Here is a 26,201-nt window from a genome sequence, read left to right as displayed (position 1 = left end):
CTGATTATTGATCATAAGCTGTTGTCATTATTTTAGAAAAACACTTTCTGTCTTTGGGACCAGGATCCCCATGGACTTAGGCAGGAGTTCGTTTACCTTGTTCGTGTTGCTCTTCAGCAGTACATAGTGACTCCCAATGCAGCTGCCGTTCACACATATGAAGCTGGCTTCTCTCACTGGATACCAGGACCGGCCAAACGCTCTGGAGTTAATCGACACAATTATTGAAGTTGTTTTACAGCATCGCCTGTGTATATGATATCTGATGGAGTTGTCGCAAGTCCCGGACATGATGGTTCAAATTTCAAAACCTTACTAAGCGAGCTTTGGAGTGTCAATCACTTACAGAGCATTATCTGATACCTCCATCGCTGTCATCGAAAATTAGATCAGAAGTGTTGGATTTACTGAGTGGTGACCAGAACGAGTGATGGTAGAGGTTAAGAACTCATCTAGGAGAATGTCATAATACTGCCGATATCATCGGTACTTGGGTTGCTTCATAATCAAAATGTTACTAGAGCAGACCTCGGCCGTACTGGTTGTGAACCGAGTCGCATGTACCTTCGTTTCTGGCCTACCTTCTTCTTGAACTGCTTTGATATGTCTTTGATATGACCATATGCCCTGGCATGGTCGCCCTCGGAGGGATAACCAACCGTATGGCTAGATGATGTGCCAATGTTCCCGGAAAATCACCATCGCAGCTTGCACTAAGCCCTCGAAAGAACTAACAACCGCACACATCGCCCCACGATGAGAATGATGTGCCATATATCGCAAGTTGTATAGTAAACCATTGACGCGTTATAAATTTGATAGCAAGCCTGTGCTGCGGTGGTTTCCATTACCCTGAAAGTGTAAGTTAGTTCCTGATACACAGGTGAGTTGACATGTCTCTTGGCTTCGAGAATCTATTGATATCATGTCCCCAAATTCCGAGCGATGCGCTCCAATAAATTAACTTTAACTCCGATAAATAATAAATAATTTAAATAAGAGTCTGTTAGGTTGTACGTACCCATCACGACTAAATCTATGCAAAGAAACCCCACAACGCAAGCCCGCTCAGGGCTACAAGAACAGTAAGCACCCTCGCCTCATCCCCTGCCGTACTACGCTCCAAAATAAGACCTAACCCACCATGCTTGGAAGTGCCTGGATGGAGGTTCAGCAAGTATCGCTGCATTCTCATTCTCCTCTCCCTTGGCGGGGAATGGGATGTGAAAGGAGAAAAAGTCAGTAGCGGCACTGCTAGCGGGATGGGGATGCTTGGAAGTGTAAAGGGCAGGCGTAGCGCAGGTCTTCGCTCGGTGCAGCTCAGAGAATGAGGGAGCCCATGCTCATCGGTACGAACAACGTAGTTCCCACTCTCCTCATACAAGCCAAAATTGACGGGGGTAAGAGATAGAGGAAGTGAGGCAGAAATGAACGTCAGTGCAAATGACTGTAAGCGTGGGATCGCTTGTACGACATGGGATGCGCAAACGCGCAATGAGTCCCCTGTGGCTATCGGAACTAGCGTCAACCGTAGGTGACGCAGACGAGGGAGGCAATTGACGGATTTGGCTAGTGTATCCTGAGAGACATCGAAAAACTTAGTATACAGGTGGCAATCAAGACAAACAAACATACAACTTTGAAGGACGACCTTCTTGCGCACGTAATCTCCAACGTGGTCAGTCCAGGGCAAGCGCTTACAAGGTTTCTAATCAAGTTTCCATTTTCATACGAAGAATGGAAAACGAAGGCAACGCGAAGTTCAGTGAGGCAGCGCAGGCTCTGCAATACCCCTGCAATTAAAAGAGGTGCGAGATCACGGATGATTAGCGGCTCCTCGATCGCTAAGTGTGTGATTTGTGGATGGGAGGGGGCTAGAGCTTGAAGATGTTCCAACGAACCAGTAAAATGGGTAAGGTGTGGTAAAGCGGATGGATCGAGTGAAGGGAGGATATGAGGACTCAGTGCAGTGCGGGATATACGAAAAAACCGCAGACGCTGATGAGCCTCCAAAAAGGCTATGAAGGGGCGCTTGGAGGACATAGGCCCTGGTCCTGAAGACCAATCTAACATGACGTCGCCTAGAGATAGAGAATGTAGGAGGGGCCAGCGTGCGTTGCAGAGCGGGTGTACTGTTCCGTCTAGAATCAACGGTCCACCCAAGACATGCAGCTCCTCCAGGTCCGGAGAGCGCCGAATCAGCATATCCCAAAGACGACCATCGAAAGGAAGAGCATCTTCAGCGCATCAGAGTGCTAAGAAATCACATGTCAACAAAGCACAGACCTTGGAAGTCATCTGTATGATGAGTATGGTATCCATATTTTAGGGTTAACGAGAACCCACGGAGGTTCTTAAATTCCAGTAACTGAAGAAAATGAATGAATGGTACACATTTTTGTTATGCACATACATGACTTCGTTGGCTGGGTATCACAGATCCATAACATGTGCCAAGTGTGCGCAGTCGTGGGCACCTGTGACAAAATTAAGTAATTGGTGAGAAATGATTCGCCGATCAGACATACGACATTCGTAAGGCGAACCACATATCATCGCATTGAGGAATCTCATCCGCGTCCCAGATGAAAGTATGGAGCACGTCCAGTTTCGGCGCCAGTTCTCTCAGCATCGCTGAGATCGTAATTCCATTGATATCGACCATATAGTTGGAGGAGGCAGAAAATCCAATGTGGAGTTTCTGGATATGGCGCGCAACGTCCGGGCGAGAACGGAGCATCGACAGGGTTCGCTGGCATTGTTCTGCGGTCCCGAGGTGTACATGGGCATACAATACAGGGCATGTGCTAGTGAACAAGTATTTGCTCTTCGTGTGATGAATTCAGGAAAGAACAAGTCATGATTGAGTTTGGGATACTTACTGAGAGTGCCAGGTTGAGGATATCCACTCTAGAGGATAGACATGATGTTACCTCCAATAAAAGATCGTCGGGCAGAGCAGCAAGATTTGGAGAGTTCATTCACAACAGGTATCGGGTGTACAAGAGGGCATTGATTAGGGTCGTATCTGATCTACTACGTGGAACTTTGAGTGACTCACTGCAATAGTACAGGTTCATGAGCGTGGCAACTTTGCATAGCAAGTTACTAATCTTGTTATCAAAACCTGTCGCCCTCGCAGTCACGGTGGCAGGTCACTTGAGCTCTGATGCATTCCCTATCATGATTCCAACGATGGATGTGAACATCTGACCTGCAGGGAGTAGAGCCGAAATTGGAGTTCGATGAAACTCCGTTCTGTCAAAAAGCATTTATAGCGGTGATAATCGCAAGGTCATGTTTTCTGTGCATCATGGCGAACCAACTGGCCCTCCCTACTCTCGATAACCTCAGAAGCTCAATTCCTCCCGATGTCAATGTTCAAGCGATCGCGAGTCAATGGTTCTTAACTTTCGCGGAAGCGATGCAATCAAAGAATATAACAGCAGTCATAGATCTCCTCGTCGATGATGTCTTCTGGCGCGATATGCTCTCCTTAACATGGGACTTCCACACCTTCCAAAGCATTCCTTCCGTGAAAACATTCCTCACAGACCAACTCCCACTATTTACCTTGTCTTCTTTCAAACTCAGGGAAGATCTCGTAGAGCTTCAGAGACCATACCCAGATATCGCTTGGATCCAGGCATTTTTTGACTTTGAAACTACAGTCGGCATTGCATCTGGGGTGTTCCGGCTTGTACCACTCGCAGATGGCTCATGGAAGGCCCATACCGTCTTCACGAACTTGGAAAATCTCAAAGGTTTTCCAGAACAGAATGGGCCCAGACGAGACTACCAGCCGAACCATGGAAAGTGGGCCGTGAAGCGTGCACGTGAAATTGAATGCATCGACGAAGAACCCAACGTCGTAGTGATAGGAGGCGGGCAGAGCGGGCTCGACGTTGCAGCCCGGCTTAAGATGCTTGGCATGAAGACTCTAGTAGTGGAAAGGAACGAGAGGATTGGCGATAATTGGAGAAAGCGTTATGCAGCGCTGTGTCTCCATGATCCCGTCTGTGAGCCTATTACTTACTATGTCAGAATATTGTGTTTGCTTCTTGCTCAATCCACCTATGTGTAGGGTATGACCACATGCCATACATTCCGTGGGTCTCACACCTCAATTCATCCATGACTATCTAACAAAAAATTACCCAGGTTCCCTACCTCGTGGCCTGTCTACACGCCTGCATTGAAACTGGCAGATTGGCTAGAATCATATGCACACAGTATGGAGCTCGATGTTTGGACCAGCGCTACGGTCATGTCCGTCATTCCGGGTACGAAGGGAAAGAAATGGAGTGTCACGGTCCAACGTCCTGACAAAGGGGAGCGTACCTTTGAGGTCAACCATGTCGTATTCTCCTTGGGCTTTGGCAGCGGTATGGGCCGAATTCCAGATATCCCAGGGCAGGTTCGTTCGATCCATGAATGTAGGGGTCCTCAGGCTAACATTAAATACCCACATAGGACAACTTCAAGGGGCAGATATTGCATTCCAGCCATCACAATCTCGCAACTGATCACGCAGGGAAGAAGGTCGTCGTTGTTGGCGCTTGCACGTCTGGTAGGGGTTGCATCATGAGTGTTGTATTTTCACTGCTCACTATAAAGTGTAGCGCATGACATATGTGCGGACTATGTCGAAAATGGCGTTGGTAAATGATTTTTTAAAGCATGTTGATGGTATTTAAGCAAAATTGGCGCAGATGTGACCATGGTTCAACGTAGCCCGAGTTACATCATGTCCACAAAGGAGGGTATGCCGAGGTTAATGGGTGAGTTATTTGTTATTTCACTATTTTGCTATTATAAACGCACCCAGCGATCTTCTGGGAGGGCGGCCCTCCTACTGATGTTGCGGATCGCGTGAATGCGTCTTACCCCAATTCATTGCTCAAATTAATACATCAACGTGTCACCAAAGACATTGCTGATGCCGATAAGTACGTGATTACATATCATATTCCGGTTGCCTGATAGAGGAGGGATTCAGGGAGATTCTTGACGGCCTGCGAAAACGAGGCTTCAAGACGACTTTGGGCGACGACGACTCTGGCTTTCTACTTATGGCATGGAATAAGGGAGGAGGATACTATCTCGGTTGGTCCCTTTACGGATTGGAGCGTGTCTGCGCTGACCATATAATGTTAATATCAAGATGTTGGAGCTTCACAGATGATCATCGACGGGAAGATTAAACTTAAGAGTGACGGGCCAATCTCGCGCTTTACCCAGACAGGTTTACTTTTCGAAGACGGTTCTACTCTCGATGCGGACGTAGTGGTCTTCGCTACTGGGTACGTTCTTCTTACTGACCAATAGACATTGTGGCTCACATCATCAGTTACGCTGATGCACGTCATGCCTATCGTGCTCTGCTTCCGGAGTCCCTGCACGATAAATTGTATCCTATCTGGGGCCTCGACAAAGAAGGAGAGCTGAATAGCGTCTGGCGCGAAGTTGGTGGGCGCAGCAAGAACGCGGAACTCAATGGCATATGGTGCATGATGGGGAACTTGGCGCTCTGTAGGTTCCACTCCAAGCATATCGCATTGCGTAAGTCGTTTTCTCTCCTCCTGATTCCGGTTTGATGAGCTTGATGACATTCAGAAATCAAATCATACGAAGAGGGGATTTTTGGGATAAGGTATCAGTGAAGAACGCAATGTGTCCGCAGCGTATGTTGTATTCGTTCTCAAGGTTCGAGAAGCGGATTGTACAAGTATATTTCAATGTATGTATATTATTTGGCACGCATCCAGGAATTTTAGCAATCCTTAGGAATATGATGTGCAACACCTCCCGCTAATTTCTCTTTAATTGACTGATCGGTAGCTAAATATCTATCTTGACGTGGCGTTTCTTCATAAAAACAATCAAACCAGAACCCGGCAAAGAAGTATGATGAGGAGCAGGAACATGCACACCAGGATATAGATTCCAAGTATAATCCTAGTCGTCAGGTACCGCTCAGAAATATACAAATAGAGTCGAGACTGACGGTGATGAGAGCAGGAATACCGCAGCACCTGTAACACATCATCATGGTGTCTAATGGCGTCTCTGATGAAATGAGTTTTCGCTACGAATCAGCAGCAGCATTGCAGTTTCGCCCAGTCTGCTTTTCAGTGCATCGTTCAGTCGGACAACTATAGGTTCAAGATGGGTGCTAGGTATAAGATAGGAAGGGAATCATGAGATCCAATGGTACACTCGATATTGCAGCAATAAAATCATCGTTACGTGGAGCTGGAGAGATTGATGTTAGCAACGAGGACGGATGCTAAAGAGTAAGAACTCACACATCTCGGCAATTCGACCAGCGCGTCCCATGTGCCATGCAGCTCAAATCAAGTTCAACGCCTCCTCTCGGAATCACCATTGCAGTGTCAGGGGAATAAAACACAGTTCGGGAAGCTGGAGGTACCCAGAAAAGGAGCTCATATCTGGGTCCCATGATCCATCCATCAGGCTGCAGTAAGAAAGAGGTTGAATTGGAATGATGATCAGAGATGGGTTCGAGCAAGTCAGCGGGGTTGGGCAGGGCGTGTTTCAGGGAAGGCGAGAAGGAAATGAGGGGATGGTTACTGTTGGTTGGCGTAATACGACTTTCTTGAGTCGGAAGTGCGGTACTTCGATGCAGTGGAGATACAGAGGTATCCGGCTCTCTCGACTCGAGGGATGGCAGCGCTCTCATCAGCCGCACTGTGTTATCGTCTGAACCAGACGCGATGCGAGTACCATCCGGTGAGAACGAGACTGACCGAACCGCGTGAGTGTGCCCCTTCAAGGGCTCACCCAATGGCTGTCCCGTCGCTGCATTCCACAACCGCACAGTGTTATCCGATGAACCAGACGCAATGCGAGTACCATCCGGTGAGAACGAGACTGACCAAACCGCATGAGTGTGCCCCTTCAAGGGCTCACCCAATGGCTGTCCCGTGGCTACATTCCACAGCCGCACAGTGTTATCCTCTGAACCAGACACGATGCGAGTACCATCCGGTGAGAACGAGACTGAGTAAACCTCGTCAGTGTGACCCCTTATTATGGCTTGAACAGCCGTCCAGTTCAAATCGCGGCCGGATGCTAGACGGAGGCTATTCGGAAACTGAGCCGTAAATTTGGTAGCAATGGTAGAGTTGATGGGGGAGAACGGGAGTGCTAATAAATACAGATGGGGTGTGCTGTGCAAAATCATGCCGCCAAACACTTGAATGAATCTTTGTGCATCCATCGTGGCGGACTGCAAATCTTCGTATCCAGAATGGCCCTGTATTTATGTATGAGCTGTTTGTCAGACCCCACCTCATAGACATGTGCTCACCTTCAGCCACTTGGCGACGAGTGGAAGCACAGCATCTGCACCGCTGATTGCATTGAGAAGTCCGAGTGCTTCGATCCAGAACATCAGTCGCTCGTCGTCGAAGAGTGATCTTATTTCCTTTGCGAGCTCTTCGTCAAACTTCGTTGTCTGGACATGCGTAGCCCAATATCGACAGGAATAGGACAGACGTGGGGAAATGGATCTTTTGACTCGTTCAGGCAGCTCCGTGTCTTGGGAATTAGGGAGGTATGACGACTTCAAATCACAGATGTTGAAGCCAAGACCATCTTCCATCACTCGTAGCGACGCGAATGCAAGGTCGCGTCGTTGTCCCTTCATTCTCTTGACGAAGAAGTCTCCACTGGACGATTCATCCGTCAGGAATCCTTGGAATGTCGCATGAAGGGGTCGGATGGGGGTATATGAGTCGGTGGTGCCGCTGAGGAGGGATCCTATGTGTTTGATCACTAGATCTACGTCGTAATGGTCGTGGTCCTCTGGAAAATGGTGCCGCATAGCCTTCAGTGAAACTAAAGGGAGCGGTTCGGCTATGGCAAGTATTTGGCCCATCACGGAGCGAAACTTTGCTACTGCTTGCTCATAATGGGCCGTTGTGTACTTATCCTTTGGCATGATTTCTGTTAAGATGAGCCGATACATATCATACAACAAGTTTTTCCACTCCCCAGCATTGTGATTCACGACAGCATCGAAGCAGTCCATTGGGCATAAGCCGGTAAAGGGCTCCTGAATATGTCCGCACGCAAGACGCGCCCACTCGAAGAGTCCACCCGCTGTTGCAGCGAGCGTTGCAAGATGGCTGTCCTGAAATTCTGATAGCTCTTTCAGCTCCTCGGATACGAAGGCGCGAATGTCGCGCTCCGCGAATTCTGGTGGAACACTGTCCATAGACAGCCGTAAAATATGATCAGCGCCTTCAAACCACTTTTCGATGTCGGGAAGCGGGCGAGAGGTGACGAGAATCCAAAAGTTGGAAGGGAGTTCGGTGATTTGGGGAAGTCCGTTGTTCTGAAGTTTACCGGCAAGTATGCCGAGAAGATCCTTCCGCGTCTCCACTCCGCAGCTCTCGTCCAGCGCATCGATCACGATCAAGACGAGCCCCACGCTTGACCCAGGGAACTTCTTCAGCGGTTCCATGAGAAGCTTGCGCCACTGCTGGAAAATGTCCATCGTATTCTTGAGCGAGGTCGCGTTCTTGACTGCATTTGCTAGCGCTCGTTTCATCCCCGGATCATGATCAGCAAGATCGCGCGCGATGGTGGAGAAAATATTTTCATGGCGACGGTCTGTTTCTCTATGCCGATCGAAACAAAAACATGAACAGAGGCCTCCCGTTTCCTCGAACCAGTTGGCGATCGTGTACGCAATGGCTGATTTGCCCGTGCCTGCGGGGCCGGATAGCCACATCACAGGTTTAGCAGCATCTCCGCTGTCGTTGGTCCAGTCCGTAATCTGGGAAAGAATCTCCTGTCGCGTCCCTGGTAGGCACTGTTTCATGGTATTTAGTCCCGCTCCCGCTGCATAAGTCATGCCGTTGAGATCGAGCGTTTCACCTTCAAGAGTATGAGTGCATATAGAAGAACAGGTGCGTATGAATCATTACCCGCAAACTGGACAAAGACAGCTACGTCCGGATCCACTTGATCCCGAAATTGTTGCATGAGGCCGTCTAAGGCGTCGTTGTACCGCGTGATGATATCATCCGTTTCTGCGATGACATTTTTACCGGTTCTCTTCCCTATTATCATGGTGAGTATAAGATTCGTGCCAGTGTGAGAATGCAATAGTCCGACGACTCACAGAAGCTCTTCGTCTCTGTGTATTCCCTAATAAAACGGGCGCACTCCAGAGTCTGCTGAGCAATCTTTCCGATGACATCATGCATCGATTCAACCTTGGAAAGATTCTCGTCTTTGGTAATGAAGCCATAGACTTCATCTAATTTCTGGAGAAGACGATCTACCGACTCATCCCGCTTCGCTTGAGCCAGGATAATCTAGATGGATCACGACTTCTGAGTGGGAGGCAGATCTCCGGGCAACATAGAACGTACTTTGGCTGCAGCAGAAAGTACGCCCAACGCCATCCTTGCATATGGATGCAGCTATAACTTGATTAGTTCGCTACCAATTAAAGGGGTATTCCATACAAGTGTGATCTTCTCAATGGCACTGTCGAAAATTTTCAGGGGCCGGAGGTAATTGGTCGGGAAATCATCCACAACAGCGAGACCAGCTGGGGCGTTCCTGGCGGCGGACATCACAGACTGTGCACGCTCCCCGAATGTTTTCATGTGTTCTGAAGCCTCGTGGGCATCTTGAATTTCAGCACCAACTGATTTGGGACCAGGGGTTTCCTCGACACCAGGGGAAATGTCGAGAACCTGCGCGACCAACAAAATTTAGAGACGAGAACAGTATAATTTGATGCGAGTACCTTCGAAGCGGGTTCTCCGGATGTCTCTTGGCTGCTGGGATTTTCAGCTGTGGTGGGATGCTTGTCGTCGGTGAAAGGAAGTGTATGTGGCGTGTTCTGGGCGCCTCTAATAAAAATTTGAACTGGGATTAGGAATTCGAGCACCTACCTCGATATTCTGATTCGACGAAGTATCTTGAAGGTTCACATTCTGGGTCCTAGGAACGCGGCTGCGGGAATACTTGAAGAATTTCTGCACAATGTCAACTATATTCAGAGTCAGGAACCCTGGCAGTCTACTCACAGAAAGTTTCCTAATGACACCTTTCGCAAATTTCCGAATAGTCTGCTTGACTTGACTACGGGGTCGTCTCTGGGCGAAGAAAGCGTCAGAAGCAGCCATGAGCGTTCATCCAAAGTGAGTAAGCCCTTGAGACTACATACCGAGCTTTCACGAACGGTTGCCTCGTGGGCTTCTGGAGGAGGATCTGGTCCATGGTCTTCACTCATCACGAGTAGTCGATTGCTGTAAGCAGAGTGAAGGTGTAAGAAGTAGGTGGGAGAAAAGAGATAACCTCTGGCATGAACTAAATACCCTTGACCAAAGCATGGCCAACACGTTGACTCGCTTCTTGAAGCGCTGATCATGATTAATCGGCCATAGCCCATTGCCGAAGGGAGGATAATCATTCAGAATTCAACCAGGATCTACAAAAGTACATAGGCTTTTACATACGGGAGTGAGCAGCAAGGCATACAAGTGGAAGGTGCACGCGAGTGTCCTCGAATGGTGGTTGAAGGATGAAAAGAGTGACGGAAATAACATTAAAGCAGGTCAAAAGAGAGAACATGAGGCAGCGGTGATGAAGAGATAGAGACAAAGGCGGAGAGAAGTGAAAAGTGAAAAGTGAAAAGTGAAAGAATGAAGTAGGAAGAGAAAAGATGGACAGCAGTGCTTACTATGTCGCGATAGTTGAAGTGTTAGTCCGAGCCAGGGTCCAGCGCCATAGCCATAGGCTTCCTTACATAGTCGAGGAGGGGGAGAAACAGTTGTTGTAGAAGTCGAGAAGGGAAGAAATGGCCGTTCTGAGACATAGTTCGAGCAAGAAGATAAATGTCGTTGTGGGAGACAGTCAGAATTCAAAAGGGAAGGGCAACATCCTAGATGCGAGACTCGAGTAATGACAACATTTACAAGGAAAATACTCAGCTTATACCTTTGTGAGAGAGTGACCTTTACTAAATAATGATTAGTACACGGCCCGGCTTCAAGCCGTGAGCCGAGCCAGGCCAGGCCAAACTGACGGCGTGACTGTGGCTTTCACCCGGCCTGAGCCACGACTCCGAGCGACTCCTAGCATCACAAACGTATTCTCGACAACAACGGACTTTCGGATGCCAACGTCAGATGAACAGATTCAAAATTACATGTCAGGAAATTTCTGTGCAGTAATACGCTCCCTTTTCGTACGACTCCCAATGTTATCATCAACAACAATGATCGCTCGTTTCGACAGTTACACTCAACACACACACATACAGAGAGAAAGAGATCCACGAGCTAGCCTTCGAGTCCAACGTTAGGCGAACAGATTCAAGCTGCGCAGTGCGTTCCATCTTCGTACGACCTCCCAATATCACATCAACAGCCTCTCCGACTCAAGCTTACTAGTGGCGACAAGCAAGACCAAGCACGATCGATCATTTTCAGACAAGTACAAACATCCACATTGTTCGAGTATATGAACATTTGTCTAAAACAACTGTACTGGCTGGCTCCGAACTAGGCATTGCACCATCAACCATGATACCAGAGCGAAAGCAGAAACGCGACTTACTGTCGCGACATGCCGCTCGGGCTGCCGGCTCAATTCGGCGTCGTGCAGATCTTATTTCCATCCTGAGGCGCACAGGTGAGTCATGTGATTGAATCCTGATTGCACAACGACTTGTTCATACTCACCCCATCATCGGCACAATTATTATTGCAGCACTCTGTATCCGTTTCGCAAGGTTCGGATTCGCCCAAACATGCATGGACAAACATAGATGCTGTCAAAACAACAACAACGGCGAGGAGAGGGCAACGCATTTTCTGTGCGAGGTGATGTGGAATCTTTTGAGGGGGTTTTCGAAAGATATCTCTGAGGATGGGAGAATACTGTATGATGATGACCAGCTTTTATATCCTGCACTTACTGATGACGATTGTGATTGATTTGACAAAATTATTGTTGCTGATTGATTTGGCAGAATTATTGTTGCTGTTAGATAGCAAAAATGTCGCAGAACCAGAACCAATGGGGCACACCGAGCCCATGTCGCGAAGGCTGTCTTGTGCCGCGACACCCCACGCGCACTCATGTGAGCTCCCGGGCATTCCAATATCCTATCATGATATCCATGATTCATGGATGGTTTTGGCAAATATGGTCCATAGCTAGAGCAGTTGACAACAGTATAATTTCAATTTGACTCTAGCCTGTTTCCTCGTACTGAGTGTGACTTACATAGGCAAACCGAATTTGAGGATTTGATATCACAACATAGTACAGTACGAAGTACACCACCGGTCACGACGAGCGCGCAATGCCATCGTCGAGCAGCGTTTACACAAACTCCGCCAAAAGTCGGCCAGCAGAGCCCCAGAGTCTACGTGGAGTCTAGAGTGGCTATTTCTCGGCTATTCTTCAATGCCCGATAGGTCACCGCTGGTGGGGCGGACTGAGAAATCCAACACCAACACTGGTCTGTATACTACGTAATACGAGTCACCGCACACGAGGCAGCCTGTGCACCGTGGATGTTTCTATATCCCACAAAGTACGCTCCGCTCCGATGCTGACCCTCTACAATATCTCTGCGTCTAGGTCAACGCGACCTGTCAGGAGTGCCTGGCTCTGATACAGCAGCAAGAAATGATTTGGGTGGGGTTGTCAAGAGACCACACCCTGCGAATTTGGGATGTGGATAAAGGAACATCAATATTGGTGGGAGTGCCATTCGAAGGACACGAGAGCTGTGTGCGACCAGTCGCCATATCTCCAGATGATAAGCGAATCGCGAGTGGTGGAGATGATCAAACCATCATCTCCTGGGACGTCAAGGCTCGGGACCAAGCAGAATATTTTCAGTCCGCTGGTGAAGCATACAGGCCAGGTGCGGTTGGTTTGCTGCTCCTCTGATGGCAGGAGACTTGCTAGCGGGTCAACTGACTTCAGGTTTGTCATTTGGGACGCAGAGACCGGCGCTGTCCTATCAATACTCCATGGTCATAGTTGTGATGTGTACAGCGTTTGTACCGTGTTACATTCAGCCCAGATGGAGTAAAATTGTCGTTGAGATTGTTGCACTGATAATGCTGAACTTCTTTTCCGGACTGCTCACCAAGATGGTATTCGAAGTGTTGTATGGTCGCTCGACGGACAGCAACTTCTTTTCACATGAAACAACGCAAATGTCATCTTCTGGAACTCGTCACACGGATACTGGAATCACCCTTGCACCGGTCATTCTGACACTATCTACTCGCTCGCCATCTCTTCTGATAGCACCTTTATTATCACTGCCTCGGCTGATAATACTGTACGGATGTGGAACACAATGGAGCATTGCTCGTGAGTGGAGGAGAACTGCCTCACCTATGAAGTCAAGGCAGACGGGCTAAACGACCTGCTGGTCACCACAGAGGACGAACTAATTCAATTCTCGTCGGCACAGTCCACAACAGATATTCTTGCTTGTTCGTCGCGACCTTGGATTGCCTGACTTTCCAGATGATGGCATGGAGCGTGGGCGATTGGTCCGAGTTCGAGTCTCTGTCATACTATTCGTTTGGTGGGTATATGAGCCGGTCCGACGGAATGATATGGAGTCTCACTTGCGAGAATCGAAGTTGATCGTGGCGCACTTTTGCTGTCGCCGCGACGTGGTGGGGGATACCAGAGAAATAACATTGCACAAATCGGACGTTGGGACCGAGAGATATTGTGATTATGTGTTTCGAATGACATACCTTCGTTCGTACCTTGGCAGGGCATGTATCGAAGTCCTTAAATCGATTGCTGTTTCTACCCGCAACACCGCAACTATGCTACACGCGTGCAGGTCTGATATGGAATGTCGCTGAACTCAAAGTCGGAGTCGATCTTACCAACCGAAGACGTGGCTGTGCTGGCGCAACAATGATCTCTTTCACGATCACATCAGACTTCGGATACAATCATATATAGGTTTATAAGTCGGTCACCATGCGCCATTTGCTTCTATCCGAAGTTCAGCTTTATCATTTGATCCGATACAGCGCCACTGCCAGCATAATAAGTACTCTACGGTGCTGTTAAACCTCTTACTAGTGTGGGTTGGGATATCATGGCAAGCGTACTGCATGTGCACTGAGTATGTTGCATGTACAATTGTATATCACTTATACAGGTATGGCTTAGTGCCAACAATGACACAGCTTAAGCCAAGAAGTGCACCTTTATTTGGCATGTACCACACCATTCTCGAGGTCGGGGAACTTCGATGGCCGATTACTGTGACAAGAATCGAAACATGCAGGGACTGGCCCGGGACTGTATGTTACCTCCCATCCGCGGGTTAAATAGCTAAAAGTAGAATATTTATATACCAACAAAGACTCTTTCCTAATTCGTCGGCTCTTCCCCTGTTCATTTCGCTAGCAAATTAAATCTTATATTTTCTTCTTCTTCTTCCAATACTTGTCTCGCTTGATCGTCTTTTTCCACCAACTACCTACTTTTTTATCTTTGCGAACGCTCATTATCTACATTCTTTTGTTACTTTCTTACCATGTCTCCCGTTTTCCTGTCTTCTAGCTCAAGTATCATATCCACGCCGTTCTCTCTGTCCTTGCACGTCATCCCGCCCGCTCTTTTGCTCATTCTGTCGTTAGTATCCGCCATCTTTCTAGCTCATTCATCTCCTTTTAGCCGAAACAAACTTGTCCTAAATATTCTCTTGGCGCTCAATACTGTCCTACCAGCCATCGCTAGCGGACTTGGCCTCGGAGCGTCGTTCAACCATGTCCATCTCCTTCAGCGCCTTTGGAATGTCTTTTTGGCCTTGCATGCATGTCTCTGTAAGTATTGAGTCGATAATCTAAACCCGTTCGATGCGCTAATATATTCTAAAGTATCTTTGAGTTCGCTGTACGTATTGTTCGTGGCCACCACTCCAGATTCTCTGGTTCCCCACCGCGCCTTTCGCTTCCTAGCGGTCTTGGTGACAACATTTCTTATATGCGGTGAGTAATTTCTACTCATCTCTTCGTCAAGTTTTGAATGCCATCATAGCGACAATCGCTGGCTCAATTGCAAGCACTCCCACTTTGCTTTCACCCACATTCTCTCTTATCTCACGAAGTCTTCAACTCCCCCTCGCTATTGGCATCTTCCTTGATATACGCTCTGCTATCGCCGTTGCAGCTCCATTCACCAAGATATCCGAGAAAGTCCCAGCAGGTCCCGAGAGCTCAGCTCGTCCGACCATCGCTCAGAATAAATCTAGACGGGTCAGCTCACCCACTCCTGACACTTGGCCTTTTCCAGCCTCATTGGTGCATACTCAGCCGACATGCGACCGCTCATCGGCCAAAAGTGCAAAAACTGTCGTAAATTTACCACCATCACTCACCCTCACTCACTCAGGGCAAGAAAACAGTGTGATACCTGAGGGAAAGGCGGCAATAAGCTGGCTTTACAAGGAGATGCGTCTTCCCGTTACCATGTTAGCGGCGCAGGCAGCTGCTATAGTATGTGCAGCCTTGAAAATTGCTTTAGCAATCGTTGCACAGAATTCTCCATCCTGGGCCGCTTTGCAAGCCCCCGATTCAGTGACAACATCGCAACCATCGCAAAATTCTGACGTAACAGTTGCCGCTGGACTTGTTATCGCTCACTCCGTCTGTTCACTGTTCTGGGCGATGGGTGTGGTCACTACCCTTTATTGTAAGCATATATTGCACTTTCGAACGACAGCCAGTCCAAGACATTTAACTTATTATTTGTTTTCAGTACTTCCGTCTATCGTTAAGTCGACCCTGCCGACCCTGCCAACTTCTGTCAATCATACAGCGGATTCCTCGGTACCGAAAGCTATGGAATTTCCCAACCATCGCATCGCAAAGCACTCCCTTTCGCGGGGCATGTCTTCGGACTCGGCCTCCGATTTTCTCTCCATGAGGGATCCTTTTGCTTCCCCACCTCCCCCGCCTCCTCCCACCATCGGCCTTGGAATTGCTGATTTGAATCATGTGCAATTTCGTGACGTAGCTGCCCAATATCGGTTTCCCGCGCCCAAAGCTAAGAAGGCTAAAGGAAGATGCAAGAGACGAATGGGATTGAGGGTGAGAGCGCTGGAACACCAAGCCTCAGCACAAGCTCTACTCCCTTCTCGTCCCCCTCCGGTTCACATCAATGAGGGAGAACGTGGCCTTGGAGATGAGGTTCTAATGGCACAACTTCTTCTGCAGTCTCTGACGGCGGGTACTGAAGCGGAAGCAGAATACAGCAGCTCAACGAGGGCAGCAGCAACGAACCACGTGTTACCTTTTCCTGAACCTACTGTGCAGGTCGAGAGGCTGGGATCAAGGTGGAGTACTAGCACAACGGCTCTGTCGGCATCGACAGGCACTGTTTGGAGCGAAAAGAGATCACGGGCTTCTACTAGCACTTCAGCCTCCGTGCGTGCAGGTGGGAGGAAAAGTTCGGATGCGAGAAAATCATCCGCTACAGGGTTCTCGGCTTCCTCCGCCCCATCTACCTAACTAAGACCTGGCCGTTTGCATCCATTACTCCCTTGACGGCTTCTCGTCGTCCCTTACGATTCTTAACTCCTTTTGTGTTGACTCGACACTCATCCAACCCTGCGCGTTTACCAGCCACGCGGTCGCCACTGTCCTTACTGGTCGTCATTGTATTTTGATCGTCTACACTCTCTGATGAATTCTCGTCAGTCGCACTCGATTCTCTATTCGACTTCTGCATGGTATCACGTCAAATTCATCGTACCCCGTGTTGTACTCTACATCTTTCAGTTTTCCCTTATACTGCTACTTTATTCTATGTATCACTGTACCCTTTGACGGGTAGTACTATAGTGTGGTCGAGTTGCCCGCATGTTTTGACTTCGTATGTTTAAATTTTTCGTATTTTAACGCACGGTTTTTTTCGCTTATCGTTACAAGTTTTCTCGACATGTAGCTGTTGGGTAGTGTACAGTTGTACTGAGAAAGTCGAATCGCAGATTTCAGCCACTTGATCTTCAATACGTCTATTCAAAGGTTCCGGTTTAACAAGCTTCGTCAGCATCCCTGGGTGCTTCGGTGAAAATGTTTGCGAATACATGAAAATTTTGACCGCCTAATAAATATAAGGTATTATCTTTGCATTTTGTACAACATTCAAAGCACTCGTAAATATCGGTAACCCCATGGGTGAGTGCCCTTTTCCCACTGAAGAAGCAATAGCCTCGTAATTGTTATCTGATACTGGACGCATGCCGTCAGGTTTTTTAAGGTTTGAACACTTTAACCTCTGGCACATTGTAGAGGGCCCAGAATTCATTTGCAGTGTTCATGATTGATATATAGTTTTAGAGTACGACGGTGAATCGAACTCTCGACTGAAACATCAAGAGGGCCGAGGTGGAGAGAACGAGTCGAGGCCCTCGCGCGGTTTGCTTCGTAGGCGCTTCCCTGACTCAAACGAGTAGGAAAGCTACTAGTGGTGAACTAGTGAAAATTATTACACATGTCACGTCTCTGACAGTTCGTTACTTCTATAATAGGTAAACTACAACATTTTCTGCGGAAGCCGAACTGTTAGATCATTTTGATTCCGCGGTCTCCTCCGTCGTCTCGGCTGCACGGAGAAATAGAGGGATTGCCGGTGGTACAGAGAACCTGGGCTGGCTTGAACTGAACGTGCGACACTGGGCGAGCGCTCCTCGAAGAATAGCCTCACATGCGTTCAACATTATGTGCTTCATAGACAGGCGGCAAGGCTGTGCAGCTCGAGTGTTCGCGTAGGGGCGCGACTTCCATAAATAGGTTTCTATAGACGCGTCTGACCCGTGGAGTGCTCTGCAAGCGGGATCATGATTATCTGTCAATGTCATGGGCGTCTTACTGTAACGCTAACGCGGAGACCGTGGTGTTTTCTGCGAGCAAGATCAAGGGTAGCTGTCTGTCAATGTCATGGACGTGGACTTCTTGCTTCCTTGTACAGCATAGAGGGGTGTCGGATCAGTGTCAAGGCCATACAAAACGGAACGTACCGGATTTGATAGCAGTGATTGGTAGGGTGTCGGCGGGGTTTCCAGTGCGGCGGCAGAGTTTTTAGAAATGAGATCTGGACTGATGGTTAAATGCTACGGTGCGATCAGACGCCATGATGGTTACGATGCATGACCGTGGCAGAATTGCTATTGAGGCGAATAAGGCGAGGCCTTGGCACAACGCCAGCGATCTACGAGTCACCTGGGCTAGCTTTTGTCAATGAGCTATAGAACCAGAGTCCAGACACTTGCTATGAGGACTCGGATATGTTATTTTCCACGTCACATGTCATTTAATGAGAAAGCCAGTAGGCTTTAAGTAGCCCGTCGAGTTGTCGAACACTCGGGGAATGACCGGTGAGAAAATATTAACATATATCGTAATATAGCATGGCATTTAGCAAGTATTGCTTTTATTCCCAAACAAAGCTTATTTTGATGATATTTTGAAATTCGAACCCCGACAATACTTCTAGCATACATGCTTTGGTGACCTATGTAATAATCCACCAACGTTACTTGTTCTTTCTTCCCTTCTCTTTCTTTCTCTCCGAAGGCCTCCATCCTTCGTCGTCTTAGCTACGACCCTGCCGCTCATTTGGCCTCACTACTCTCCTGACAGCAGGCGTAGTAGACTGCCACAATGCTCTACTTGACGTCCGATGACTTTCCAATCTGTACGTGTCTTCGGTTTACAGTACTTTGACCGTTCGTGCTAAACCTCATTTACAGTCGTACCATTCGGAGTCATCGGGTATGTTGTCTTTTTTTCGATTTCTTGATACGAGCTGACGATTTTCTAGGTTCTACCGCTACCTGTGGTACTTGATTCGTATCATTGCCTCCGTCACCTACCGTCCTGTTCCTCTCCCCGAAAATCCCACTTATGTGGCTTCAGAAGATGTCACTATCATCGTACCCACCATCGACGCTGGTGAAGAATTCAAGGAAGCAGCCAACAGTTGGCTTGCTGGCAAACCGAAAGAGATCATCATCATCACCGAAGAGAAAATGCTCATTCCTCTCCAAGAACTTGCCAACGCCGTTGACCCGGAGCGTATTCGCGTCCTCACCGTTCCTTTCGCGAACAAGCGGTTGCAGATGGCACACGGTATCAGGAATACCACGACAGACATCATTGTCTTTGCAGACGACGATGCTATTTGGCCACCAACGCTTTTGCCATATGTGCTCGCATGTTTCGAAGACCAGAAGGTTGGAGGCGTGGGCACGAGTCAACGTGTCCAACCAGTGGGCAAACGCATGACAGTTTGGGAGGTCCTCGCGGCATTCCGTCTGACGATCCGTAACATCGAAATTAGCTCCAGCACACATATCGATGGTGGTCTTCCATGTCTTTCGGGCCGTACAGCTGCCTACCGAACGGTCATCCTCAAAGACCCAGAGTTCCTGCACGGTTTCACGCACGACTACTGGTTGGGCAAGTACCAGCTCAACTCGGGCGATGACAAATTCTTGACGAGGTGGATGGTGAGCCATGGATGGAGTACCTATGTTCAGTGTTGCAAAGAGGCAGAGTTGTTGAGTACGATGAAGCCGAACTGGAGATTCTTGAAACAAGTGTTACGATGGACCCGAAATACGTGGAGAAGTGATTTGAGGTCATTATTCATGGAACGGTATATTTGGACTACACATCCATATGTCGCTTATACTATGGTGAGTTGACGTCGGTGACATCATCCTGTCAGCCATATTTATTTTTATCTCGTTCCAGGTCGACAAGCTCTTTAACCCCTTTACGCTCCTAGTAGGGCCCTGCCTCGTCGGTTATCTTGTTTGGAAAAGTACCTTTGCCGTTATAGATGGAGGATACCATCTACCTTGGTGGAACATTATCCTCTCATACATGGTCTGGCTTCTCGCAACTCGTACCGCCAAGCTCCTCCCGCATCTCTGGCACACGCCCAGTCACATCATTTATGTCCCTGCGTTCATCCTCTTCGGGTACTATTTCGCGATCATGAAGCTTTATGCGCTCTTCACGCTCCATGAGACTGGATGGGGAACTCGTGCAGGCATTGGCGACCCGACGAAAGCAACAGCTGCCACGGACGGTGGAGGTGTCGGCGTCAACGTAGTGCAAGAAAAGGCCTATTCTGAACCGTCTAATCCGTCGACGCCGTGCTCAAGCCATCAGTTATTGTATCAGCAGCCATCAGGACAGACGCAAAGTGCTTATGCCCCATAAGCAGCATTCGGTGGGCAGAATGGAGACAGGCATCAATAGTCATGAATGCTATGAGATCATGATGCATGGATACTTGCAGCACAGACATTTTCATATACCGGCTCGACCACTGTAAATGCGTCACATTATGGTAGAATCGCTTTCTCGAGTAGTGAACCTCATTGCATCCCACCCTCATATTCCCCGCACACGATGACGCGACTAACGTATATCATTACTGCGATCCTCGTACATACCACTCACATTACCTTTCTGTCGTTATTCCACGGGATTTCTCTACTCTATTTTGGACTAGTTGGTCATAATACTCACAAAGCGCTCTCCTACATTGCAGATAGATGCGTCATTCACTGCATACACATTGGTTTTCTCATACCGGTCGTTGGTGTTGACATACTTTCATGCGATGCTATCGTTAACAATATTCCTCGCAGCTTGGGGGTCTCGATCCTTTTTGTGTACAATTATTCTCCGATGCTCATATACACTACCCGAGTTAAGTCAATTGCGCAATTGGGAGCCTGAATGGGAACGGATCAACACATATCGACAGCCACAGGTGCTAACCTAGTAGTATTTTAGTACGTCATCCAGAACAGGTCCCCGCTTACGACAAGAACGAGCTTCCATCACGATTGAACTGAAGAACTCCGGAAGCGATATAGCCGGTCCAATTATATTCCCCAGCGATGTTCACGAGGCTGCCGGTGATGGAGCTTTGGAGCTTCGCGATGTCTGATCGGAGAAAATGTGGAGATAGAGACCGGTAGGTTGAATTGTACCATCACCATCAATCACAAGTTCATGTCCAACGACGTACGTCGTAAAGGTCAAAGCCACTATAGGACAAACGGATATACCTCATTCGGAACCCACATTGTCTCCAAAAATAGGTCACCGAGCTCGTTTCCGGTCTTATAAAGCGATCCCCGGCATATGTGAGACCGGTTACGGTGAATTGGTTGATGTTTGAAGTTGTCTACCATGGTCTGGTTATGCACGACCTCGAGATTGGTGGAAGGTGTATATGGTACTAGTCAAGCAGAGCCGATCTCGGGTGACCATTATGTCTGTTCTGGAATTTGTGCCACCCCACTCGCCTCGTGGCCTTGTCCGCGACTCCGCGTCAGCATGAAAAATTCGGAACACATCCGGTGCGAGTAATTCTGTTTACCGCTTTCCCAAATGAATTGAACTCCTATGGGGAGCCACACATGAAATACTAGTGGGATCGACGAAGACATTCAGACTGTACTGACCCTGCATCGACTGATTTGAGCGTAGACTAACTAGTAAGTATACTTTATGACTCAAATTTCAAACCTACCTCGTTTTCTTAGTCGCAGAAGGATCGCGTGGCATGCGAAAGCAGGCTGCACTCCATTACATAATCATTAACATTCCTGTTTGCTACCGTCACAAGTTGACCAAGGGAAGCAAAACAGAATTGTCGCGTACAGCACGCGATCAATAAGACTTTCCCAAATCTCACTGGTGTTAGTCAAAAGGCCTGTTGCAAGAGTTATTCAACAGACTTTTTCACTAAGGTCCAGCCGTTAGCTGTCCAGATCTCTTGGGATCAAGCCGGTATGTTTTTCATGTTCTCGAAGCACGTATCTCACAGCGTTCCACATATAAGGCAGCACACCAGGCTGGTATGATAAGGCTTGTATTGCGCATCCCCAGATTCATCATGGCAATGTCCGTCACATTGGTTGCATAATGATCTTACCACGAGGCGCTTTGATCTGGAGAAGACCACCGTTGCTCTATATACAACCTCGTCCCTCAATCAAATAATACATTTTCAAGAATGCACAGCATGGGTTGAAAGTGCTGCTGCAGGGCAGCAGAGTTCCTGCGTGATGGATTCAATTCAAATGTACGTGTTCCCTCATAATTCATGATGAGAGTGAAGTGGTATTATAGGGGAAAACGCAAAAATCTGCCAAACCCGGCACATCGCGAGGCTGTTGTTATGTTCTTTTACACCGGCCCTTATCGAGTCTTTCGGAAACATCTAGAAAACAAGTACCCTTGCTGTGCTTGGCCTTGATTGCTGTCGCAGTATTCATTTTATGACGGTTAACATCCCGATAAACTGATTTAATTGCGTCTCTGACGGCCTTTCAAAGAATGGCAACGGCAAGTGGTACCCAAAATTTATCGCTAGGGAGTACGGCTCTATCTATGCCTGCCTACTAGAGTTGCCCAAGTGGATTATGGAAATCCCCATCATGGACCCCAGCCCGTCGAACAATTCAAATCATAGGCTCAGGTTGGATGGTAGGGACCTGTATCTTTCAAAGAATCCACAACTGACTATTTCAACCAGGGCGGCGTCGTGCATTGTCGATGACGCATACAATACCTACCGTCGTTCAGGCCTTCAGGTACTACTAGTACATGTTTCATGTTCTATCAGGTACACTGTTGAAAATTTTCCCATTCGACAATCATGCTGGGGATTACATCGTGTTTGCCTCCTCGTCGTCTGTTTGAAGATTCACCAGCTGATATCGAATTTGACTCTCAGTTTACAATGGAGGGGGCCGTGCATGGTTCTGAGCGCGAATGCAGTTTGCTGCGAGTTTCACTCAGTTCTCATGCGCGTATTACCCTGAGCCACATCTTCAACGGGAGATTGTCTTTGATGATCTTGAAGACCGCCATTTTTGCCTGATATTACCGGCTCAGGGTCCAATATAACTAAAAGTATGCATTTACGAACGCAAATAGTCAAGCACTTCAGAACGAGCTTCAACCAACTCGGCTTTTTAGCTGAGTGTTACCTCATTCGGTCAGCAGAATGCCCCGGTCCCCGGAAACGTACTTGAGTGTTACCCCATTCTGGAAACCAATCGAGACCTAGAGTTGGCGGGTATGCCATCTCAGTTATGTATTAAAGGCAGAGGGTAACTCTCAATTTGAAAGCATTACACATCCCTACTTTCTATCCATCTATCATGTCTGATTCGCCCAATCCACCCAATGGCATTATCGAAATCTTGACCATAATCATAGACGCGGCGACCCTGTCTAAAAAGGTTATAGACGTATGTATATGCTTTCTCAGTCTTCAACCCTGAGCATGATCAAATGATGTCCTCGTCACAACTCGTAGACTATACAGGAAGTTGTCCCTGGGGCAAGCGATGATCTCAAGGAAAAGTTCCACTGGATCAACTGTTCCCTCAAGAATGCGACCCAATTCCACTACTCAGTTGTAGACAGCTATTTTGACTCAGGCCGCTACTGGAAAGCACCGGGAGGCGATGGACCGTTCACTTCAACAACATTCTCTTGCTGCAATGGTGATGGTGCCGTCACAGGCGTGACAGGGGGCACAGCGTTCACCCTGTGGCTTGACTCTAAACATTCATTCGACTTCGCAGTGGTGTGTACCAAGCATTCCTTGAAGTCTGAACAAAAGGATTTATTGTTTGTTTGTTCGGTACAGGGCTGGACGGACCCGATCTTAGGGTCAATGAAAGCTGGAGTCGTAGAATCCGCTATTGCCAAGGATGGCTACAATGCGGCAACCAGAGAAGGAGGGCATATTCAGTCCAAGAACCACTACAAGGGAAAGGACGAGAAAGGCGTCCCTACGGAGTTCTATATTCGGATCTCAGCTTCACCGGGAAAGGACCCTATGTCGTTTGTAGTGCAGCAGGTTCCGGTTGGTGATGAGAAAAACGACGAGGACAGTACAGGGGGAGAAATAATGGCTGAGTAATTAGTGACCTTTCTCGATGGAATGTAGGCAGACCAAATATGATAGTCATTCCTTCTAGCTTCGACGGCATAGTGCCTGTCCGTCGAGCTTCACGTGCAGGTCGACTCTCGTCTTCCATGACCGATGCGAGTGAGGCAACAAGAGAGTGTGTGAATTCTGGAACGGCATTGCTTGCAGAAACTTGGAGTATTATAATTACTCTACTTATGTAAGCACAATTCTTCCATTTTTTGACCCCGCAAACGCCGAAAGGTAGCGCCGTGGGCTTTGATTAAAATTTAGACAAGCTTCAACGTTCAACGCTGGCTGCGAACACATAGAGACCCCGCCTCTTGTGTATTATGTTTGGTGCGCGAATGCAAACACTTGACGGTATTATTCATTCATTGTGAACCTTGATTCATCGTCGTGCTTTGGTGTTGCCACAGGTAAGTATATCATAGATCCATGTATCCAACACTCGATGTCGTTGATCTGCGATGGACCTACACTGGAATTCCGGAGCCAAGACTGCGATTGCAACAGTTGAGCTTCTCGAACGACAGAATATCAACATCAAAACCCATGGGAAACACTTAACAATATCTGGGCATTTGAAGTGCTCGGAGAACGACAAAAGGGCGGATATACAGTACAGGAACATTTGTATGGCAAGTCTTCTAGATCATGGTGGTTGCATCATCCAGGCTGAGTATTTCCATGCAAAGATAGAGGATAGGTTGATTACCGTGCGCTTCATCGCGTGAAGATGTAGTGCTATCTGCATGTTGCGATATGCGACTGTTTTGGATTTGTATCTTCGGCACCCCGTGAAGGTGGAATAAGGATTCTAAAGCAACCATGTGTCCGTACGATGGCTACGCATGTGCAAGCATCCGACTACGATGTGACTTTCGTAGCCTGCTTCTGAATTTGTTGAGTATGATGAAGTGACAATGGCGTTCTTGTTTTATCTGATGGATCTCGCCTTTAGCTCGCAACCTTTACCGGCCCCTGCTCAAGTCGGCACTGCAAAACATCACTGAAATACAATGGCCACTGACCGAGGCTGTATAATTAGAAATCGGACTTTTTTATTCGTTACAGGCTTCTCATCTCCCATGTGCGAGTTCTGGTTTGACCTAGTATGTATAATGTCTTGTGTTTGACAGGTGTTAATGACACAGCATGAACGGTCACGATGTATTCACCAGTGCAATGCATCACCGTCGTATCAAGTGTACGATCGGATCCACCGAATAGAGTGCGCTGTTGTGTTTTTTCTCTGACTTTTGCCATACTACAGAATGCGACCTTGTTACAGAAAGCAACGTCCAACAGAGCTAAAAAAACACAGGATGCTCATTGCGATCACATCATGCTTATACCTGTGTTAGATCGATGGCCACATGGTCACCTTCACGTGGCACTTTGATCTGGAGAAGACCGCCGTTGCTCTTGCGCCTGCCATATACACCTTCGTCTCTCTATCACATACTCCTTTTCAAGAACGCACAGCATGGGTCGAGAGTGCTGCTACAGAGCTGCTCGAACATCCGGAGTTCCCGCCTGATGGATTCGATTCAAAGGTACGCGTTCCCTCATAATTTATGTTCGCATGAGAATAAAATGGAGCAAACGCAAAATTTTGCCGACCTAGCACTTCGCGAGGCTGTTGCCGTAATCTTCTACAGCAGCTCTTATCGAGTCGGTGAGAAACATTCAGAAAACAAGTACCCTTGGGCCCGATTGCCGCTGAGGTATTCATTCTATGATGTTGATATCGCGACAGACTGATTTTTCATATATAGTATAATTGTGTCCTTGACGGCCTTTCAAAGAGTGGCAGCGGCAAGATCCAAACCTGCCTCACCTGCGGCCGCTCATAAGGCCCACAGTGTGCTTATGTTTTTAAAAGTCTTCTAAGCAATGAAATCTTTCTACAAATATTACGTCCAGGGATTATAATTCTACCTCTACTCAGGTTAACCTGATCACCGAGATCTGTGTATTATTCTGGACGGTATTTGTCGGGTTGCATCTCGCCAGGCTGAAGCAACGATCAAGACATGTCAGGAGTCAACAGTTAGCCTAGTACGTCACGCGTCATGCATGAACAAGCTCTAGAACAGGCCCCCGCTTACGACAGGGCTGAACGGAAGAATTCCGGCAGCGAAACATTTCCGGTTCAATCATATTCTCCA

General features: G+C 47.9%; 8 protein-coding genes across 8 annotated transcripts; 6 read left to right on the top strand and 2 right to left on the bottom strand.

Moving 5' to 3' along the window:
* Nucleotides 1–1,036: 1,036 nt before the first annotated feature.
* F5891DRAFT_949731 (uncharacterized protein) lies at nucleotides 1,037–2,981 on the bottom strand (the record flags this gene model as incomplete). Its single annotated transcript, XM_041374901.1, has 6 exons — nucleotides 1,037–1,579; nucleotides 1,636–2,237; nucleotides 2,287–2,368; nucleotides 2,414–2,477; nucleotides 2,529–2,827; nucleotides 2,883–2,981. 6 exons carry the CDS (start codon nucleotides 2,979–2,981, stop codon nucleotides 1,037–1,039), a joined length of 1,689 nt encoding a protein of 562 aa, XP_041227622.1.
* Nucleotides 2,982–3,313: 332 nt separating this feature from the next.
* On the top strand, nucleotides 3,314–5,663 carry F5891DRAFT_949995 (uncharacterized protein; the record flags this gene model as incomplete). Its single annotated transcript, XM_041374919.1, has 11 exons — nucleotides 3,314–4,019; nucleotides 4,085–4,109; nucleotides 4,162–4,417; nucleotides 4,474–4,570; nucleotides 4,623–4,661; nucleotides 4,713–4,781; nucleotides 4,829–4,949; nucleotides 5,000–5,106; nucleotides 5,165–5,303; nucleotides 5,351–5,562; nucleotides 5,617–5,663. The coding sequence occupies 11 exons, from the start codon at nucleotides 3,314–3,316 to the stop codon at nucleotides 5,661–5,663; spliced, it is 1,818 nt and encodes a 605-aa protein (XP_041227621.1).
* A 159-nt stretch (nucleotides 5,664–5,822) lies between these two features.
* F5891DRAFT_1277473 (uncharacterized protein) lies at nucleotides 5,823–10,279 on the bottom strand (the record flags this gene model as incomplete). Its single annotated transcript, XM_041370269.1, has 11 exons — nucleotides 5,823–6,255; nucleotides 6,309–7,279; nucleotides 7,334–8,907; nucleotides 8,958–9,092; nucleotides 9,155–9,350; nucleotides 9,408–9,458; nucleotides 9,504–9,737; nucleotides 9,791–9,886; nucleotides 9,939–10,022; nucleotides 10,074–10,142; nucleotides 10,214–10,279. 11 exons carry the CDS (start codon nucleotides 10,277–10,279, stop codon nucleotides 6,246–6,248), a joined length of 3,486 nt encoding a protein of 1,161 aa, XP_041227620.1. The 3' UTR covers nucleotides 5,823–6,245.
* A 2,208-nt stretch (nucleotides 10,280–12,487) lies between these two features.
* On the top strand, nucleotides 12,488–13,674 carry F5891DRAFT_198114 (uncharacterized protein). Its single transcript, XM_041370875.1, has 4 exons — nucleotides 12,488–12,517; nucleotides 12,640–12,928; nucleotides 13,011–13,386; nucleotides 13,458–13,674. The coding sequence occupies exons 2-4, from the start codon at nucleotides 12,734–12,736 to the stop codon at nucleotides 13,535–13,537; spliced, it is 651 nt and encodes a 216-aa protein (XP_041227619.1). The 5' UTR covers nucleotides 12,488–12,517; nucleotides 12,640–12,733; the 3' UTR covers nucleotides 13,538–13,674.
* A 910-nt stretch (nucleotides 13,675–14,584) lies between these two features.
* Nucleotides 14,585–16,559, top strand: F5891DRAFT_979151 (uncharacterized protein; the record flags this gene model as incomplete). The annotated part of the gene is made up of 6 exons (XM_041376842.1): nucleotides 14,585–14,682; nucleotides 14,725–14,873; nucleotides 14,928–15,038; nucleotides 15,070–15,545; nucleotides 15,588–15,741; nucleotides 15,808–16,559. 6 exons carry the CDS (start codon nucleotides 14,585–14,587, stop codon nucleotides 16,557–16,559), a joined length of 1,740 nt encoding a protein of 579 aa, XP_041227618.1.
* Nucleotides 16,560–18,713: 2,154 nt separating this feature from the next.
* Nucleotides 18,714–20,141, top strand: F5891DRAFT_915076 (glycosyltransferase family 2 protein; the record flags this gene model as incomplete). Its single annotated transcript, XM_041373692.1, has 4 exons — nucleotides 18,714–18,747; nucleotides 18,803–18,824; nucleotides 18,874–19,750; nucleotides 19,809–20,141. Coding segments are annotated over 4 exons (1,266 nt in total), but the record flags the coding sequence as incomplete, so codon positions are not given.
* Nucleotides 20,142–20,378: 237 nt separating this feature from the next.
* Nucleotides 20,379–21,037, top strand: F5891DRAFT_198017 (uncharacterized protein). Its single transcript, XM_041370873.1, has one exon. It carries the CDS (start codon nucleotides 20,475–20,477, stop codon nucleotides 20,805–20,807), a length of 333 nt encoding a protein of 110 aa, XP_041227616.1. The 5' UTR covers nucleotides 20,379–20,474; the 3' UTR covers nucleotides 20,808–21,037.
* Nucleotides 21,038–23,248: 2,211 nt separating this feature from the next.
* F5891DRAFT_1187076 (uncharacterized protein) lies at nucleotides 23,249–25,604 on the top strand (the record flags this gene model as incomplete). Its single annotated transcript, XM_041366782.1, has 4 exons — nucleotides 23,249–23,338; nucleotides 23,407–23,679; nucleotides 23,743–23,961; nucleotides 25,395–25,604. The coding sequence occupies 4 exons, from the start codon at nucleotides 23,249–23,251 to the stop codon at nucleotides 25,602–25,604; spliced, it is 792 nt and encodes a 263-aa protein (XP_041227615.1).
* Between the last annotated feature and the right edge of the window lie 597 nt (nucleotides 25,605–26,201).

The sequence above is a fragment of the Suillus fuscotomentosus genome (assembly GCF_016647785.1).
Source record: "Suillus fuscotomentosus strain FC203 chromosome Unknown F5891scaffold_19, whole genome shotgun sequence".
Classification (NCBI taxonomy): Eukaryota; Fungi; Basidiomycota; class Agaricomycetes; order Boletales; family Suillaceae; genus Suillus; species Suillus fuscotomentosus.
The sequence above is the reverse complement of the archived record's forward strand: the minus strand, read 5'-3'. Positions and strand labels throughout refer to the sequence as shown.

What these genes read in the sequence shown, in the direction of transcription:
- F5891DRAFT_198114 (XM_041370875.1), top strand. Translation starts at nt 12,734, where the DNA reads ATGTGGATAAAGGAACATCAATATTGGTGGGAGTGCCATTCGAAGGAC. An exon ending in TGGTGAAGCATACAGGCCAG is followed by an intron (nt 12,929 to 13,010) that starts GTGCGGTTGGTT and finishes TTTGGGACGCAG; the next exon opens with AGACCGGCGCTGTCCTATCA. An exon ending in AACACAATGGAGCATTGCTC is followed by an intron (nt 13,387 to 13,457) that starts GTGAGTGGAGGA and finishes TGGTCACCACAG; the next exon opens with AGGACGAACTAATTCAATTC.
- F5891DRAFT_198017 (XM_041370873.1), top strand. Translation starts at nt 20,475, where the DNA reads ATGACGCGACTAACGTATATCATTACTGCGATCCTCGTACATACCACT.